General features: G+C 32.9%; 2 protein-coding genes across 2 annotated transcripts in view; one reads left to right on the plus strand and one right to left on the minus strand.

Moving 5' to 3' along the window:
• Positions 1–881: 881 nt before the first annotated feature.
• On the minus strand, positions 882–2,020 carry LOC121372580 (Werner syndrome ATP-dependent helicase homolog). Its single transcript, XM_041498979.1, has one exon. The coding sequence runs from the start codon at positions 1,894–1,896 to the stop codon at positions 901–903; it is 996 nt and encodes a 331-aa protein (XP_041354913.1). The 5' UTR covers positions 1,897–2,020; the 3' UTR covers positions 882–900.
• A 5,158-nt stretch (positions 2,021–7,178) lies between these two features.
• Positions 7,179–17,014, plus strand: part of LOC121371907 (cytochrome b5 reductase 4-like) — a 93,789-nt gene continuing 83,953 nt past the window's right edge. The window contains exon 1 of the mRNA XM_041498148.1: positions 7,179–7,329. The gene's annotated coding sequence lies outside the window, so the exon portion shown is untranslated. The remainder of the gene's footprint in view (positions 7,330–17,014) is intronic.

Below are 17,014 nucleotides of genomic sequence, written 5' to 3' on the forward strand. Positions count from 1 at the left end.
GCAATAGAAAAACTGACCGCAACAGTCACCCCTAATATTAAATGCCAGCGCAGGTGGTCCATTCTCTCACACACCCCTCCTTTCCTGCCCTGACCATCACAGGCGTGCGCTACAACAGCTTGCTCTGAATGTGCATGTTGAATACCCTGACCTGACCTGTGTGGATAAGCTATCCATGTAATTTCCAAATGTGTCCCCCAAAAAGGACATCATCTTAGGTAGGAGGGACCGGACCCATGTGTGACCACTTGAGATGCCGCAAAAAACACCCTTTATTATTACGACACATACTTTGTCGTGGATAAACAGTAGGCCTACATCTGTTCGGTATGTTATAACGTAAATTGTCAATGAGCCTGGCATTGCGGTCCAAGTTGGTGCCAGTAGGACTACATATATTTGAACCCAGTAGCTATCAAGCTTGAAATTTTAGCATCCATTGCCAATCATCTTACCACTGTGCTGCTGTTTTGACAACGAAACATAACAAATCACTTTTTGTGTTTAAAACAAAAATCAGTAAAAAATGTTAACATAATTTATTGCTATTGAGGAAACATCATACTGAAAATATGCGAAGTGTGCGAAAAGGTGCAATAAATGAGGATGATGCTAACAATACTAAACTACATGTATGATGTAATATCGACATCATTCAATTACAAAATCTAGTGTGTCCATCAAACATTAAAACATTGATGACCTTCACTCTTCTCCACATAAACTTTCCATGGCCAACATGCACCAAGAACACGTAGCAAGTTTGGCTTCTTAAGTTTTATTACAATGTTGCTGTCCATACTATTACGGATCTTTAGATTGGCTTTGATACGTTTTATTAACGGAGAGTTGCTGAAGACAGATTATTACATATTTTTAGATTGGCTTTAATATGTTTTATTAACGGAGAGTTGCTGAAGACAGACTATTAAAGATCTTTAGACACGCATGAGCGTCGACTGCCGCATACATCTGCTGCTGCTCAGAAAGTGGGCAGTCGTCCCAGCGGCCACACCGAATGTCCTCGTTCTTATCTATTCTCATTTTTAAAACATGCCGACACAGACCTTCCAGACTCCAGTTCTCACAGCTCTTCAGCTTTTCATTTGCAAGCTTACTCAGATCAATCACCGAACTGGCAATCGTAGTCTTTGCCTGGATGCCATCGAAGTCCCTCTCCAGTTTCCACCAATCAGATTCAATATTTATTCCTATTTTCTTCAACCGATTGTCTTGCAAGAAAAGTTTCAAACTTTTTGGAAATGTCCCCATTGCTGCAATATGAAAGAGGTAACAACTTTCCTCTGAAAAACTAATTTGGATTAGTGCCACTTTGCCACTCCCATGTCCTCTCTGGTACAAGACCGGCCACTCCATATCGAAGCCAACAAAGAGATCCTGTTCACCACACGCGGGTAATTTCGCAGCGAGTTCTTCACACAGAAGCGAACAGTCGTTGGTGTTGTACGAGTATATCACGGAGCCACAGCAGATGAGTAATGGCAGTGACTGCGCGACATGTTCGTCAAACAGCCGAGACCTCAACTCTCGCTCCGAGCTGCTCTTTGAAGTACCAAGAAAGTTAACACCCAGTTTCCGTTTTTTGTTGACCTTTTTAGTGTTCTTCTTGATTAAGTCTAAAGATTTAGTAGAATCATTCTTACAACTCATCTGAAGCTCGTCAGCGCTGATTTCTGAGGAATGTTGCACACGGTTAGACTCATTTTCAACATTTACATCTTTCTTTGTGTGGACATAACTCGGTGCTTCAGAAACTGTTGTTGTACATTGGGTTTGCAAAGACACTGAACAGACTGGGTCCACAGGTGTTTTGGTCTCGTTAGGTGTTCCAATCCAATCGGGTAGACATCTTTTCTTGAGTCTTCGCTTGAACATTTTACTTTTTCAATATCGATACCAAATACATTAAAATATTCTTTACTATGTTTACGTCCTGTTTTCTTTATTAGCGATCAGATCTGTTTGAGCTGGGTAAGTTACTAACGTTATCAGTGCCTAACTGTTACCGCGCGAATGAATTAGGGGAGATAACCACGATATCAAATGTAAGGTTTACCAGGAACGCCTTTTTTTCATGCCATGGAATTCACTACAAGTTATTTATTTCTGAGACGATTTGTTTGTTTTTTGTTTTTTTAATTGCACCCAAAAATAGTTGGGTTTAAAAAAACACACAAAAAAACGCTTTTACTTTTCTTCTTACGTCAAACCAAACTCGAGTTATTTACAAAAACAGTTGTAGGAGGAGACTAGGGCCTACTTTTGTTCAATCTGATTAAAATTAACTCTACTGGTCTCACCAGTAGATCTAACAGCATTGCATGGACTCCCATGTCCAGGTAACATTTCATCTATAAATAACAATTTAAATATCGACCAATTACACTTCGCCTTTTATAACGTTATACGGAAGCATACAAATTCTAAAAATATCGGTCGAGACTATTTGGGCGAACTTGTTGGTCTATTTCAACATTGAAAAAACAGGGGGAAAAGTGCAGTAAAGGCGAACTTGTTGGTCTATTTCAACATTGAAAAAACAGGGCGAAAAGTGCAGTAATAAACTCTGGATTGTATACTAGTATAAACAGATTTTATGGCTATACCATCACGATTTTTTTTTCCGTCTTGAAACGAATTTTATATAAAATTTTATATTGAAATTACTTTCCGGCATTCTTCGTAATTCACCCGAATCATTTCGTATACCCTCGGCATAAACCCGAATGTTTTCAAATTCTTTTCAAATCACTGGCATGATTTTTTGCAAGTAAGGTTTTGATTGGTAGAATGAAAGGTCAACTGGACATGAACTCCACGGGCTGCTGTTAGATCCACATGTAATAGTGGAGATAATTTTATTTAGATTGACTTTTGTTTTCCTTCTTGACAACATAAAAGGTCAATTCTGTTATTCAATTTTTAACCATAGGCAAAATTAGCTATCTAACATACAAATGAAATTCTATAACACCTACTCCTAAATCCTAATTTTGACTTTTAAAAACATATATTAAATCTTTCTCTCTCTCTCTCTCTCTCTCTCTCTCTCTCTCTCTCTCTCTCTCTCTCTCTCTCTCTCTCTCTCTCTCTCTCTCTGACGTCATACAAGATACATAACAAAACATAACATGACGTCATTTTGAACACGCTACATAAGAATAAGAATAAGAATAATTTATTTGCATAACACCCGAATATGAGTAGAGCAAAAATAACAATATAATATACATTTATCTGCAGTAACAGTAACATAAATATACATTAATTACATGAACAAACATCTGAATCAACAAATACACATGTAATTTAAGCCTTATTACTAGTGATATTAATATTTAGGTAAAAGCAAATATTGTCAGAAGTGTAGAGCCATAAAAAACCATCAACTATGGCGTTCGTGAATTATTTTTCACGAATCCACCACACACACTCGTACATTCTCCATTAGTTTATACAGACGTGATATGCAAACAATTTGAAATTACTTCCAACTCATATGCTTTCACGCAACTTAAAGCATCTCTTTACAAAATTGCAAATGATAGGGCATAATTCCGGAATATTGTTGCGTGTAAGAAATAAGAATTTTTCATTATTAGTCAAAAAAGAAAAATGTGATTCTTGTTTTATTATTTTATGATGTAAATCATTTCTAAAAGCATTATATATAGGGCTAGGGCACGTCATAATGAAATGACATTCGTCTTCAACTTCTAGGGGACAGTTGGGACAATATCTCTCATTCGCAGGGACAGGTGGTTTCTTGTATCTTCCCTTTTTAATCACAAGTGAATGTGAACTTAAACGAAGCCTACTAAAAGCTTTTCTGCTTTCATAGTCTTTGGTATGTAATAAATAGGACTCAACTGAACTCGAAATTTGTTTGAATGACATATATGTGCGCATTTTATTACAATATTTGTTAGAATTTTTGTTTGATGTTAGCTGTGTCGTAATATACTGCAAAAAGTACTGCTCGCATTTAATTACGATTTCACCTAAAGTGCATGCAGTCGGTAATTCTGGAGTTGAAGATAGATGCGTAGGAATTCCAATTAGGGTTGCAGCATTAATAAGTTTAGCTACCTACGACGGTTTGTTGTTCTGAGCTGACTTTGAGCTATCAATAAACGCAGCAGTTAACAGTGGGTTGTTTGAAGTCTGGATATGTAATACATATTTAAAGGCATTAATAATTATATCATACGTCAGTGGCAATCTTCCTAATTCTGCTAATGCTGCAGCATTACTGGTATATTTATTGACCCCCAAAATCCATTTACAGAATTTTATGTGTACTTTTTCTACATCAAGAGTAAAATAATTTGTGTTACAAACTTGTGGTCCCCAAATTTCACTCCCATATAACAACACTGGTTTAATTAATGTATTGAATAGTTTAATGCAAATATTGATAGGTGGATTGTGTTTGAGAATTGATTTTAATAAGTGATTTAAAGATTTAAGTCCTTTGTTTTTTAAACACTTTACACCAATGTTGAATTTACCATGGCTGTCTATAGTGATACCCAAATATGTGTAGTCATTAGATATGTTAATTTTGGAGGACCCTATGGTAAAGTTAAGATGATCTGTGTTCATTTTACGCTTATTGAAGACAATAATGTTAGATTTTTTAACATTAATGGGAAGATCATTACATATAGCATATTGATTGACAGCATTCAGCGTATTTTGGAGCCGTGATGCTGAAGGGGACAGAAGCACCAAATCATCTGCGAATAAGAGATGGTTGATTTTCAAATTATTCACATCAATAGGTTCACATTGTGCATCAAAATACTTAACAATATCATCTATAAAGATATTAAAAAGCAAAGGGGATAAATTACAACCCTGTCGTACACCACGGCTGGGATGGAACATGGGTGATGTACCTGCTGACGTTTTAATTTGATATGAGTCACCTATATACATAGAGTGAATTAATTTTACAAAGTTACCAGTGATGCCACTTTTCACTAATTTCATTAATAGTTTTTCTCTATTAATCATATCAAAAGCTTTTTTAAAGTCTATGAAAGCTGCATATACAGGTTGGTTAACAGAGATATATTTTTGTACTATGGATTGCAGAATGAACAAATTGTCAGTAGTTCTGTGGTTCTCACGAAAACCACTTTCATTCATACTAAGTATATTGTTTTGTTCCAACAATTTAACAAAGTAGTCTATCATAGGCCACATAATTGATTTTAGTAATTCATTGGCAATACAATCTTTTCCACTGGATTTGCCATTCTTTAATAATTTAGTGCTCGCCATAATCTCTGTAGCTGATATAGGCATATTTCATCATGCCAAGATGAGGTTTTAAACTCTGCTCCATAAATCAATATGTAAGTTGTGTTATTTTTATTCAATGAAATTCACCCAACGATTTGTTTGTAAATTATTAATTGTTACTGTTGATACTAACGATGTAAAAGGGGCCATTCAAATATTACGTAGCCTAATGCTCAAGGGGGTGGGTGGGTGCGTGTACATGTCCAAACGTTATGTGGCGTTACAGGGGGTGGATGTAATGAACAGCTGTACGTAACGCACTTTTTTATTAACTATTTTTTCTCATAAACTCTGTCACGGCGACAATGTTCAATATAAAGTAGGTACGTAGTAACACACAATAATGATTTTAAATCGATTTAAAATGCGTATCTGCGCTTTTCTATATCACAAAACATTACGTTAAAATTATATTATAGCCATAGCATTACTTGTTTGTGAATGGGGGGGGGGGGGGTACGGGCGTAAATAAATAAATGTGTAAATATATACTCTTCCAAAAAAGTTGGGGAACCGAACATACGTTTTGACCACAGACATCCTATAGTAAAGAACGTTCAGGTCTGTTTATCAACACACCGAAACACATTCCATAGTTTGCACATGCATCACGCTGTTGCCCTGTACACGTGCGTGGGGTGTCAGTCTCGATTTTGACAAATTCCAGGAAGGTCGATTAATCACTGTGGAACATTATTTCTGTCAATCTTTTTCATTCTATTCTGTTGATCATACAGTTGTTATTGTTTTGTTTCTAGTCATTTTTATTGTTTGAATTTGCGATTTACTGATAAAAAACGTCAACTTTCAAATTTAACTTCTGACCCCAATCGTCCTTCAAGATCTTTTGGTCATAAAACCTACTGTAATACTGAACTACCGGTTGTAATGTTTACCCAATTATTATCATAAAACCATTTCCCACAGCTAATATACCTTACAGTTTTGGCAGTTGTAAATTCTTATAAGAGTTCCACTACTTTTTTTTTTAAGAGTATATTTTATATCCTACGCCAGTGCGGTGTTTCCAAGTGTTACGTAATATTTTGAGTGCAGTATGGTCTAGTGTTACCGGGGGGGGGGGGGGGGGGGGGGAAGCGAGGGTGTTTAATGTCAAAAATAGCGGCACGTAAAATTTGAACGCCCCCCACCCCCCACTTTCCCTTCAAATTGACCAGCGAAGGACATTTTCACATATACAATATATCCCACAATTAAAAATAAATAAAATTATTAAGTGGTACGGTCATGGCCGTCCATGAAGTTCACATATCGTAGGCTAGGCATTTTACGAAATGTTCCCACACAGACAGACAAGCAGAATTTTCGAGATCTCCACCAATAGAACAAAGGGACTATAGTCATAGTCATTATTAAATAATTTAAAACATGTATAACCGTATGTATTATCTGTGTACAAAACGTGTCTTTGCTCACACTTACATTCCATACATGACTGTATAAATACCCTTATTTACCTTTCTATACCTGTTTTAAAAGGTGTTATGTGGGTGGGTTTTTTTTTAAATATTATTTACATATAGAGAAAAACAGTTTGTACTGTAGTTGCCACAAAGAACGAGAAACAAAAGTTTTTAAAATCCGCTGTGCTTGATTTTTTCTATTTATTTATTTATTTATTTATTTATATACAATCCCAGTTATAGTGTAAAACGTCAGAAATACAGCTTTAAAATTGTCTCACTCACGATCGTTTCAACTCAACATCAGTTTACCCTATATACGCTTGGACTGCGCTCGAATGCGGCCATTTGTGTTGTATACTGGTTTTTGTACACTAACTATGAAGCGTAGTTTAAGAAGAAAATATGTTGATAAATTTCGCACTTTAAGAGAAAAATAATTTGCTAATTTTTGTTTTTATTTAAGAAAATAATGTAAATTAATATGTAAACATTTCAGCGATTCAGTAGTATTCTCATATTTTATTTTATGGATGGAAAGAGACCATTTGTTTTATTGTGGTGGCTGAGAAAAGTAAGTAAAATGGATAAAATTGCTTACAGTAAACAGTTATTGAATGAGTTGGATCATTCAATTCATTGGATGATTGAATAATATTTATTGCAATCACATATCAATATCATATGTGTTTATGGGATCCGCCAACGGATGTAAGCCTTTTTAAAGCCTCTCCTGATATTTTTTCAGGTCAGGTCATAGGATTTTACGTGCACATTCAGAACAAGCTGTTGTAGTTCATCAAAATAAACGTCTCCGGCACGATATTTATTATTGTGATGTTTATTGCTGTGCCGTAACGTTTATCCATTGGATCAAATTTTCCATTTGCAATCACGATTTAATAAAATCAGGCATATATGTGCTTTATTTAAGAGCCTCAATACATATTGTCATACAACAACATATTTTAATAAATTTTAGACTAAAATATTAATTACAATACCTTTGGTAACCTTTCCAGGATTAGATGTTTGAAGATGGAACATTTTCACATTTAAAAGTAATTTTTATCCTGGCACATTGAAAATGCGGAATGAAAATATGGCGGAACGACAATTATTCGTATCAAACATTTTACCTACAGCCAATAAAGATAAATATTTCGGAACTGAATAGAACTGATTATTCATTTTGTTATTTTTGTTTCTATATATGTGCTTTGTGTGGGTTGCATTATATGCACTATTAATATTAAATTTTATGCCATTAAAGTTTTTTTTTTTTTTGGGAGAAAGATTATTCTTTTTTATTATTATTAAAAAAATAATTATTGTCATTACAGGTCATTACTTATTTTAAGGCTTTCATTTATTTACTTTTTTAAAATTATTATTTCCTTTAGAATTAATTTTTTTTTTATTACAGGCCATTGGTTACATGTGTTTCAAAGGTTTTTCTGTCTTTTTTTTTTTTCATCTTTGTTTAATTATTATTGCAGGTCATTAGTTATTTCAAGGATTTTTTTTATTTTTTTTATTTATTATTAATTTTTGCTCTCTTTTTTTCAAATTATTTTTAGTTATAATTACTGGTTATTAGAACTTATTTTAAGGTTTTTATTCAATTAAAACAAATATTATAAATATTTTTTAATTAACCTGCACAACCCCCAACCCCCCAACCTAAAAAATCTTTGATTATAATAGTTTTATTAATCTTTCATAATATTTGTATTAATCTTTTATAGCAGGTTCTGGGAAAAGGTGTGTGTGTGTGTGTGTGTGTGTGTGTGTGTGTGTGTGTGTGTGTGTGTGTGTGTGTGTAAAGGAAACATTTATAAATGAAAAAAAACACGTTTTTATTTCATTAATAATTAAATTAATTCATTTATTATTATTATTATTATTAAATCGATAATTTATTTATTGTTATTTATTTATTATAATTACTAATATTATTCAGTAATTTATTATTATTTATCAATTAAGTATTAATTAATTTTTTGATATTTAGTTTTTATTATTAATATTATTAATTTATTATTTATTAATTGATTTTGAAAAAATATGACTTAATTAGTTTATTTATTATTATTTATTTTATATTATTATTATTGTTATTAAATGTGATATTCCATTAAATATCGTATATTGTGGAAGAAACTCGTGAACCTGAGACAAATAATTGTAAAAATAATCCTATTCCACCAACAGTTTCAATCACATTTTTAATGTGCTTATAATGGCTGGCGGGAATATTCGAGATTTTGTTCGTAACTGAAAATTGGATAATGCAGGATTACTATTTTGACAAACTGTCTATTTATATGTAAAACGTAACTCGGAAGTTTTCTTTATACAGCAAGTGTTTATATTTATTTTTCAAATACAAGTGTTTCATATACAGTCAAGATGATAAAAAAGAGAAGAAAATTACTTGATATTTATAAAGGAAGACAAATGATGCCGCAAGGCAATACAATTTAAAAACAAAATAATAATAAATGTTAATTTTTAAGATGTGAGCTATTTCTTCTTACGTCAGACAAAACTGAAATTATTTACAAAAAACATGGAAAGACTTCCGACCATTCCAGCATGTATTGGATAGCGATATCAAGTGGACATTGCATTAAACACTACAAATAACGTAGTGCTAGGGTCTGGGATTCAAACTTCAGACCATCGGGACTGTAGCCGAGCACTGTATCCACTCAATCACGCAGTGGATCAACAAGTGAGACTGTATTTTAATACTTATAAATTTTATAGGGTGTATTTTGACGGAATGAACCGAGTGTCTATGGAATAAAACGAACCTTTAGTCCTAAAATGCCTCATTGTGTTTTCTGTGCTATATTTCTACCAAAAGCACCAACAAAAGCACCCTTGGCTGTGTCTAATTTTTCAAAGGCTAAATGTAGTGATCATGGATTATGCAATATAAACATTATGTTGCTTTTATAGAAAAAAATTGTTTAAAAAGGTATTGTGTATAACTAACCCTAACCCTAACACTAAACTTACATTAATTCTGACAAATATTAATTATACCACCTGAATGAACTGAATTCTGGAATGGTCGGAAGTCTTGGCAAAACGATTTTTGTAGGAGGGTGACAGGACAAGTTAGGATCGCCATATATTAAAGTAAATATTTTGTAAATACCCATTTATCATTATTTTACCTAATTTAACATTTATTTGTTTGGGCTCTCATTGATGTACTAGGTAGTGTTTACTCTTGAAATTAAACTAAATATGTCAGTAAACAGGTGATTTGTGTCCTTTATTGGAACAGACTATAACACATTTTGATCGATATGTGTCAATTTCATTTACCCTTGAACAAACTTTTAATTTAAAACTGCAAGTTAACTGATTATTTTGAATTGCAGCATAAATTATTAATTATGACAAGCATATTTATTGAATATAAATTCAATATAAGTACATTAGAAATTTACACAATCTTGCAACAATTTAAAGGTGCTATATAATGCGAGCTGTGATAAAGATTCTCTAATAAAAAAGTATTTTCTACCAGTAGATAAAATTATTTCCTATAATAATTTCTGGGCATATTGTTAAGGGTGTCTTTTTTAAATGTTAAATCAAAGTTAATAAAAAAAATAATAAAATCAAATAATAATAATAATAATAATAATAATTTGCAATATCTGTCATTGGGTAATATTGAGATAGTACCTTTAATACCGGTATAATGGATCGTTATAATGGCTTTTGGCAGTTTTGCTCAAAAGTTACTTATAAATGATTACAAATATTTAGTTTTGGAGAGGGATAGGGGCAAACCATCATTAGAAACAGTCCCTCACATATTGTAACAGCAATGAAATTGACACATGTTGACCAAAATGTGTTATAGTCTGTTCCAATTAAGTGCACAAATCACCTGTTTACTGACATTTTTCTTTTAATTTCAAGAGTAAACACCATGATGAACATCAATGAACGCCCAAACAAATAAATGCTAAATTAGGTAGACTAATTAAATAGAGATTTACAAAATATTTACTTGTCAGTTTAATATGTAAGAAATAATTGATGAAATTATTTTTATTCTATTTCCGACAGTACTTTAACCCCTGGCATGATTAAGACTGTTTGCCACCAGCAGAAGTCTAAACTAAACCATAACTCAATCGCAGTTTATTTCCTTCAAGGCTGCCTGTGCAAATTGTCAGATTATTGTTTGCAAAATTATTATCTATTATTATGCAGGCCTCTAAAAATTGCGAGAGTGATAGTTTCGTTTGCGCATTGCTTGTGTGGGTATGTGGTTTTGCGTTACCCGTTTTTCGTTCATTCCGTAATTTGTGGCATTATTTGAATGGTCGTGGCGGGTTACGTGAGGGCGGGATGGGTTGCATGAGTTTGTTTTTGCATAATCCATAAATGGTTTATGCAAATGTTTTCTCGGAGGCCTGTTATGTTAAAGGAAGGGACAATCAAGGCATTTGACCTGGTATGCATATTCAACGATATATAATGCACATTATTGCTTAATATCAACAAGTATAATTGTATAGTTAATTAATAAAACGGTTAAATGTGACAGCTATTATATCTAACGGGCGCAGCCATTTTGTATCATCCCAGTGAATACACCCTCTGGCGAGCTGGTGGTTACGTAATACCTAACGTGTCACGTCAGGAATTAGTCTTCGAACTGAAGAAACAAAACATACCTGATTTTTGCGGATGCATCACAATATTCTGTAATAATAGTTATCCCAGTAAGCCAGCAACAATTATATTTTATTTTTAATACAAAATAAACCACCATTGTCAAAGTGTTGAAATAACTGTATTATGGTTTGTACATAAATTAACCCATGTACTGAAATAATAATCAGAGTGTTTTCTTAGTTAATTGGTCTTTTCTTTCCGTGGCCTGTACCTGTGGTTCCTGATTGGCAGGTGTATATTTAGACGGTCCCCAGACACTGTGTCTAGACACACTAAAAATACGTGCCTCTTTTATTAAGATCACAGGGTATTGTGTGTTAACCGCACGAACACCCCTCTAATCGTAATCGATCAGCCGTCCTGCTTTATTACTGTAAGTAATTCTGTAAAACCCTTGATTAAGTAGACTTTCCCATCTAAAATCACAAAACTTACCAATTACATAGTCCCAACGAAAAGAAAATTATCATTTGGGTATCGTGAGTGGTAGTTTTTGCTCGAACGTAGCATACCAATAGGCCTAATAATATGCTCTTTTTTTTCTTCGAATTTAAAAAAAAAGAAAAATACTATAACTCCATTTCGTTCTATTGATGCAGATTGAAATAATTTTATATTTAGTTAAATAATTTATTATACTATCAACTCATTTATGTTGTTAAACAAGTCAGGTTGATGGAAGCAAAGCGCCTTGTCGTAAATTAGAGCGTTAGTTTACACTGTGCATAGAGCAGATGAACGGAGCTGACATCACTTCGCCCCAAGCTATACCACTGGACGTCACAAAAACAAAACAAAATGGCTGCTCCCAGTTAGCAGGAATAATCATGTTATTAACTCTAAAATTACGCGTTTTTTATTTGTTAAAGTGTTAGTATGTGTTGGTGGTCCGGGTATGCATCTTTCCAACACATAAATCTCTTGTTTGAGTTTACTCTACCTTTAAAAAATTATACATATTTTCAATGTTAAAAATATTAATCTTTCTTACAAATTATATTTTATCAAATCTTTCTCATCGTTTACTATAGCTTTGCGGGACATCTGACACAGGTAGCCAAATTAGCCATTGGCTAATTTAAAAAAAAAAAGACTAATAAAATATGCAAGTAGCAAAAATTTTGGCCAAGTCATTTTCTGTCTTCTGAACAAATAGGTTAAACTTTTTTCTGTTACATAATCTATCTGACACCTCAAACATAATAATCATACCAAATATTCAATTAGCATAATAGTGATATCGCGACTGGCAACAAGAAACAGTGTTATCCAGAATACAGCATAATGTTGGCTTATTTTAATAATCATGGTTATTAATTTAAACAGCTTGTGTTCAACATGTATGAAAGTCTGAAAGATCTGCAGGTTGTCACTTCAACTGTGTAAAATTTTTGAACCAAAGTAATAAAACAGACCGGCAATGCATGTCATCTTTTAATACACATGCTAGTTCAGGGCCGAAAGACATGTAGGCTTTCCTATAAGCTGAGTTCAGCCAGACTGAGCAAAAACAAAATGACCGCTAGACTGGTTTATGCACTTCATGTCGGGAACCAATCAAATAGTTAAATCAAATAAATTTGTAAAGAAACAGTAGTTGTTCGTATGATTGAATACTTAACTGCAGTTTCGTTTATTTTTTTGTCTTTGTTAATTTCACACCCATGGTTGAGAGCACACATGCAGATCGCAGTCGCGGGAAATGAACTTGTAGTATTTATACAGTGAAACGTAGGGCCTACAGTTTAATAAAATTAGTTCACAATAATCATATTTGTTAGATAATGTTAGATATAAATTTGTAAGACTGTGAAATGACATCTAATAAGTTAGCTGGATTTAAAAAGACCGTAAATTGTAATGTTATTAATGTTTTTGTTTTTATAAATGGAATAATTGAAATAACGTAAAGTCAGCATTCTTAGGTATTTAATGTAATAGGCCTTAGAAAAAAAAGATGCATTTTCATATTCATATATATAAATACTCTATACAGTACTGCGTAAGACAATTTTGGCTAAAGCATTTTCAATATGGCTAATAAAAATTCCATTTGGCTACAGGTATTTTTGATCCAGGGTGAGCCCTGTGACCTTGTCACTCGATATTGATAACGCAAACAGACATGGCAATCCCATGGCTGGGATAATTGACGTACAACAGTTACAAGTCTATTGTCATCAATAAAAACTGCTATTGTTGTGGAATAAAGACAAGTTTTGTTAAGATTCTTTAAAATGACACCTACTGTTACAGCCATTTTAAGTATCAAAATATGCGATATTGATCTTCAGAATCGTACGATTAGCAGACAGTTCTACACATAAAACGGTTTTATAATATTTTGTAAGCCTTCATTATGAGATTAGGCCTAAAAAACTAAATACTATACTAATTTAAAAAAATACTATTGTATGTTTCTTTAATCGTACCAAACAAGTTAATGTAGGTAGAATTGCCAGGTAGGTTTTTTGGTGGTGTTTGTTAGAATTTTTTTTTTCATATCACATCTACCCCTTCTTTGAGGCAATTCTTAAAAATATTTAATTTTGTCCATTTCCAACTAGTAGTTTTAAATGTGGGTAGGTAGGTAGATATTTTATTTTTATTATTATGTTTGTTTTGCTCCATATACATTTTAACAAGAATAATATAAATCATTGCACATATGAGACACTTTATTCTGTCATATATTAATGTCATAGTGTTGAATATTTCTGGATATCACTTTTTTTTTATCAAGTTTTAACAATACCCAAATATTATTAATGAGTGATAGGAAAAAGTACAATTTTCCACTTGTCCACTTGACCAATACATCTACAAATCTACATTGTTTGACAAATCTACTAGCCCTCCAGTCCAGGCTAGTGACTTTTATACGTCTGTGTATTATGGGTCATATTATGGTTTGGTGTTGTCTGTACATCCATCCGTACGTCCATCTGTTAACTTGCATACTGGACCATCAAACCTCACATGTAGGAACAACTTGGCGTGGCAGTGTGTCACATACTATTACTAGGAGTCTAGGTCACTATGACCTACTTTTCACTGTCTACTGCACATAGCAATAAATCCTTGTCCGCATCATATCTTGCATACAGATGCATACAGGACCATCAAACATCTGTCGCATGTAGGAACAACATGGGATGGCGGTGTGTCACATACTATTACTAGGCCATTGTGACCTACTTTTCATGGTCTACTGCACATAACAGTAAATCCTCGTTACAGGACCATTAAACCTGATATGTAGGAACAACTTGGGATAGTGGTGTGTCACATACAATTACTAGGTCACTGTGATACAAATAAATCAAATAGTTTGTCTATATTCTGAACATATAGGAAAATGTTGTTTAGCCTTTGAAGAAGTCAGGATCGTTTACCATTGCAAGATTGAATCATACCTGTAACATATTCATTAATAGCTATGGGTTTTCATCAAACTCGTCACAGGCATATCATGTACCTCACTGGTACTCTTGTTTAGTCTCAGCTAGTGGTAGTTGTCAAATATATTACTGTAATACATAGGGCCCTAGCCAAAGCTTTTGTTTGGCCTAGTGACTTTCTCAAACATTTGTCGAACACTGATCTACTTATAAATCCACTATTTAATGATAAATTGGCAATATCCCCAGATTCTGTTTAATGATTTAAACAAAAAATCTTTATTGTTCATTAAGGGCTGCAATGTAGTGTTTTTATGTAGTGTATATTTCACAGTATATTGCTCACGATTAAAAAAAACCCACAACTTTATAAGCAACATGTTTAAATAAAAATAAATGATTTAGCTTTTTTTCTCTCCTTATAAACAAAATTATTAAAGTTATGGACTACCAATTGTTACTAGTGGCTACTAGATTTTATAACCTACAATATTAGTCGTGAACACAATACAGTGACTGACTATCAAAACTATAAACATAGACTTGCGCGTTTAGAACTGTCTTTGTGAAATATGCATACTGTATTTGAAATTGTTTTAACGAACTGCGGTGAACCCATTCTCGTCACTCCACCATGCAAGGTAGTGTGTGATTTCAGAGTGGACCGTGCACCAGAACCGAGTTTCGAATACACGGATAATGTCGGATAAATGATATTTACCAAAATATTCTGAATGGCATGTCACACTCAAAGTTTAGACCAGTTTGACACATCAAAGTCTTCCAATTGTAATTCATATCTAATTTTCTACTTCATGCTAAGCAAGTGTTTGAGTATTGCATTTAAAAAAAAACCAACAACAAAAACCCACATTAAAAACCGCCCAGCAAAACCAACAACAGCAAAACCCGCCACAAAAACAAACAAACAAGAAGAAATACCAGAGATCCTGCTCTTTGTGCCTCTATTATACGATAATTGTTTTCATTTCTTGACAATCATAATGTTTTATTAAACAAAATTAATGCTTTTTAGGAGCATCGGAAGCATTTAAAAGTTGGTATGGTCATGAAAGCAATGAATATGATGAGACCTATACTATGAGAGCCAATCTGATTAAAATTAGCTCTACTGGTCTCACCAGTAGATCAAACAGCATTGCGTGGACTCCCATGTCCAGGTGACATTTCATCTATAAATAACAATTTAAATATCGACCAATTACACGTTGCCTTTTATAACGTTATTCGGGAGTATACAAATTCTAAAAATATCGGTTTAGACTGTTTCCATTACCGAAATGACTTATATTTTTCACTTATAAGTGAAGTATAAGTCGTTAATACTTTTCAGGTATAAGTGACTTATAAGTAAACGATTAGGATTTTGTATGCAAATGAGGTATCACTTATACAAAGTATATGTGACATATAGGTGAAGTGTTAACTATATATATAAGTGAAGTGTAAGTCATTCGCTTATATTTAACAGAAGTGTTAGATATATATAAGTGACTTATAAAATAAGTGAAGTATAAGTGTAACAGAAACTGCTGTATAAGTGAAATATAAGTGAGGTATAAGTGATTCACCAATATTTAACAGAAACTGTTGTATAAGTGAAGTATAGGTGAAATATAAGTGAAGTATAAGCGATTCACTAATACTTAACAGAAACTGCTGTATAAGTGAAATATAAGTGAAGTATAAGCGATTCACTAATATTTAACAGAAACTGCTGTCTAAGTGAAGTATGGGTGAAATATAAGTAAAGTATAAGCAATTCACTAATATTTAACAGAAACTGTTGTGTAATTGAAGTATAGGTGAAATATAAGTGAAGTATAAGCAATTCACTAATACTTAACAGAAACTGCTGTATAACTAAGTGAAGTATAGGTGAAATATAAGTGAAGTATAAGCTATTCACTAATACTTAACAGAAACTGCTGTATAAGTGAAGTATAGGTGAAATATAAGTGAAGTATAAGTGATTCACCGATATTTACATAACATTACTGTATAAGTGAAATATAAGTGATTCACCGATATTTTACAAAAAACACTGTATAAGTGAAGTATAATTAGTGAAATACAAGTGATTCACCGATATTTGAGAGATACTGCTGTATAAGTGAATATCTA

Source organism: Gigantopelta aegis, chromosome 4, assembly GCF_016097555.1.
Source record: "Gigantopelta aegis isolate Gae_Host chromosome 4, Gae_host_genome, whole genome shotgun sequence".
Taxonomy (NCBI): Eukaryota; Metazoa; Mollusca; class Gastropoda; order Neomphalida; family Peltospiridae; genus Gigantopelta; species Gigantopelta aegis.

What these genes read in the sequence shown, in the direction of transcription:
- LOC121372580 (XM_041498979.1), bottom strand. Translation starts at nt 1,896, where the DNA reads ATGTTCAAGCGAAGACTCAAGAAAAGATGTCTACCCGATTGGATTGGA.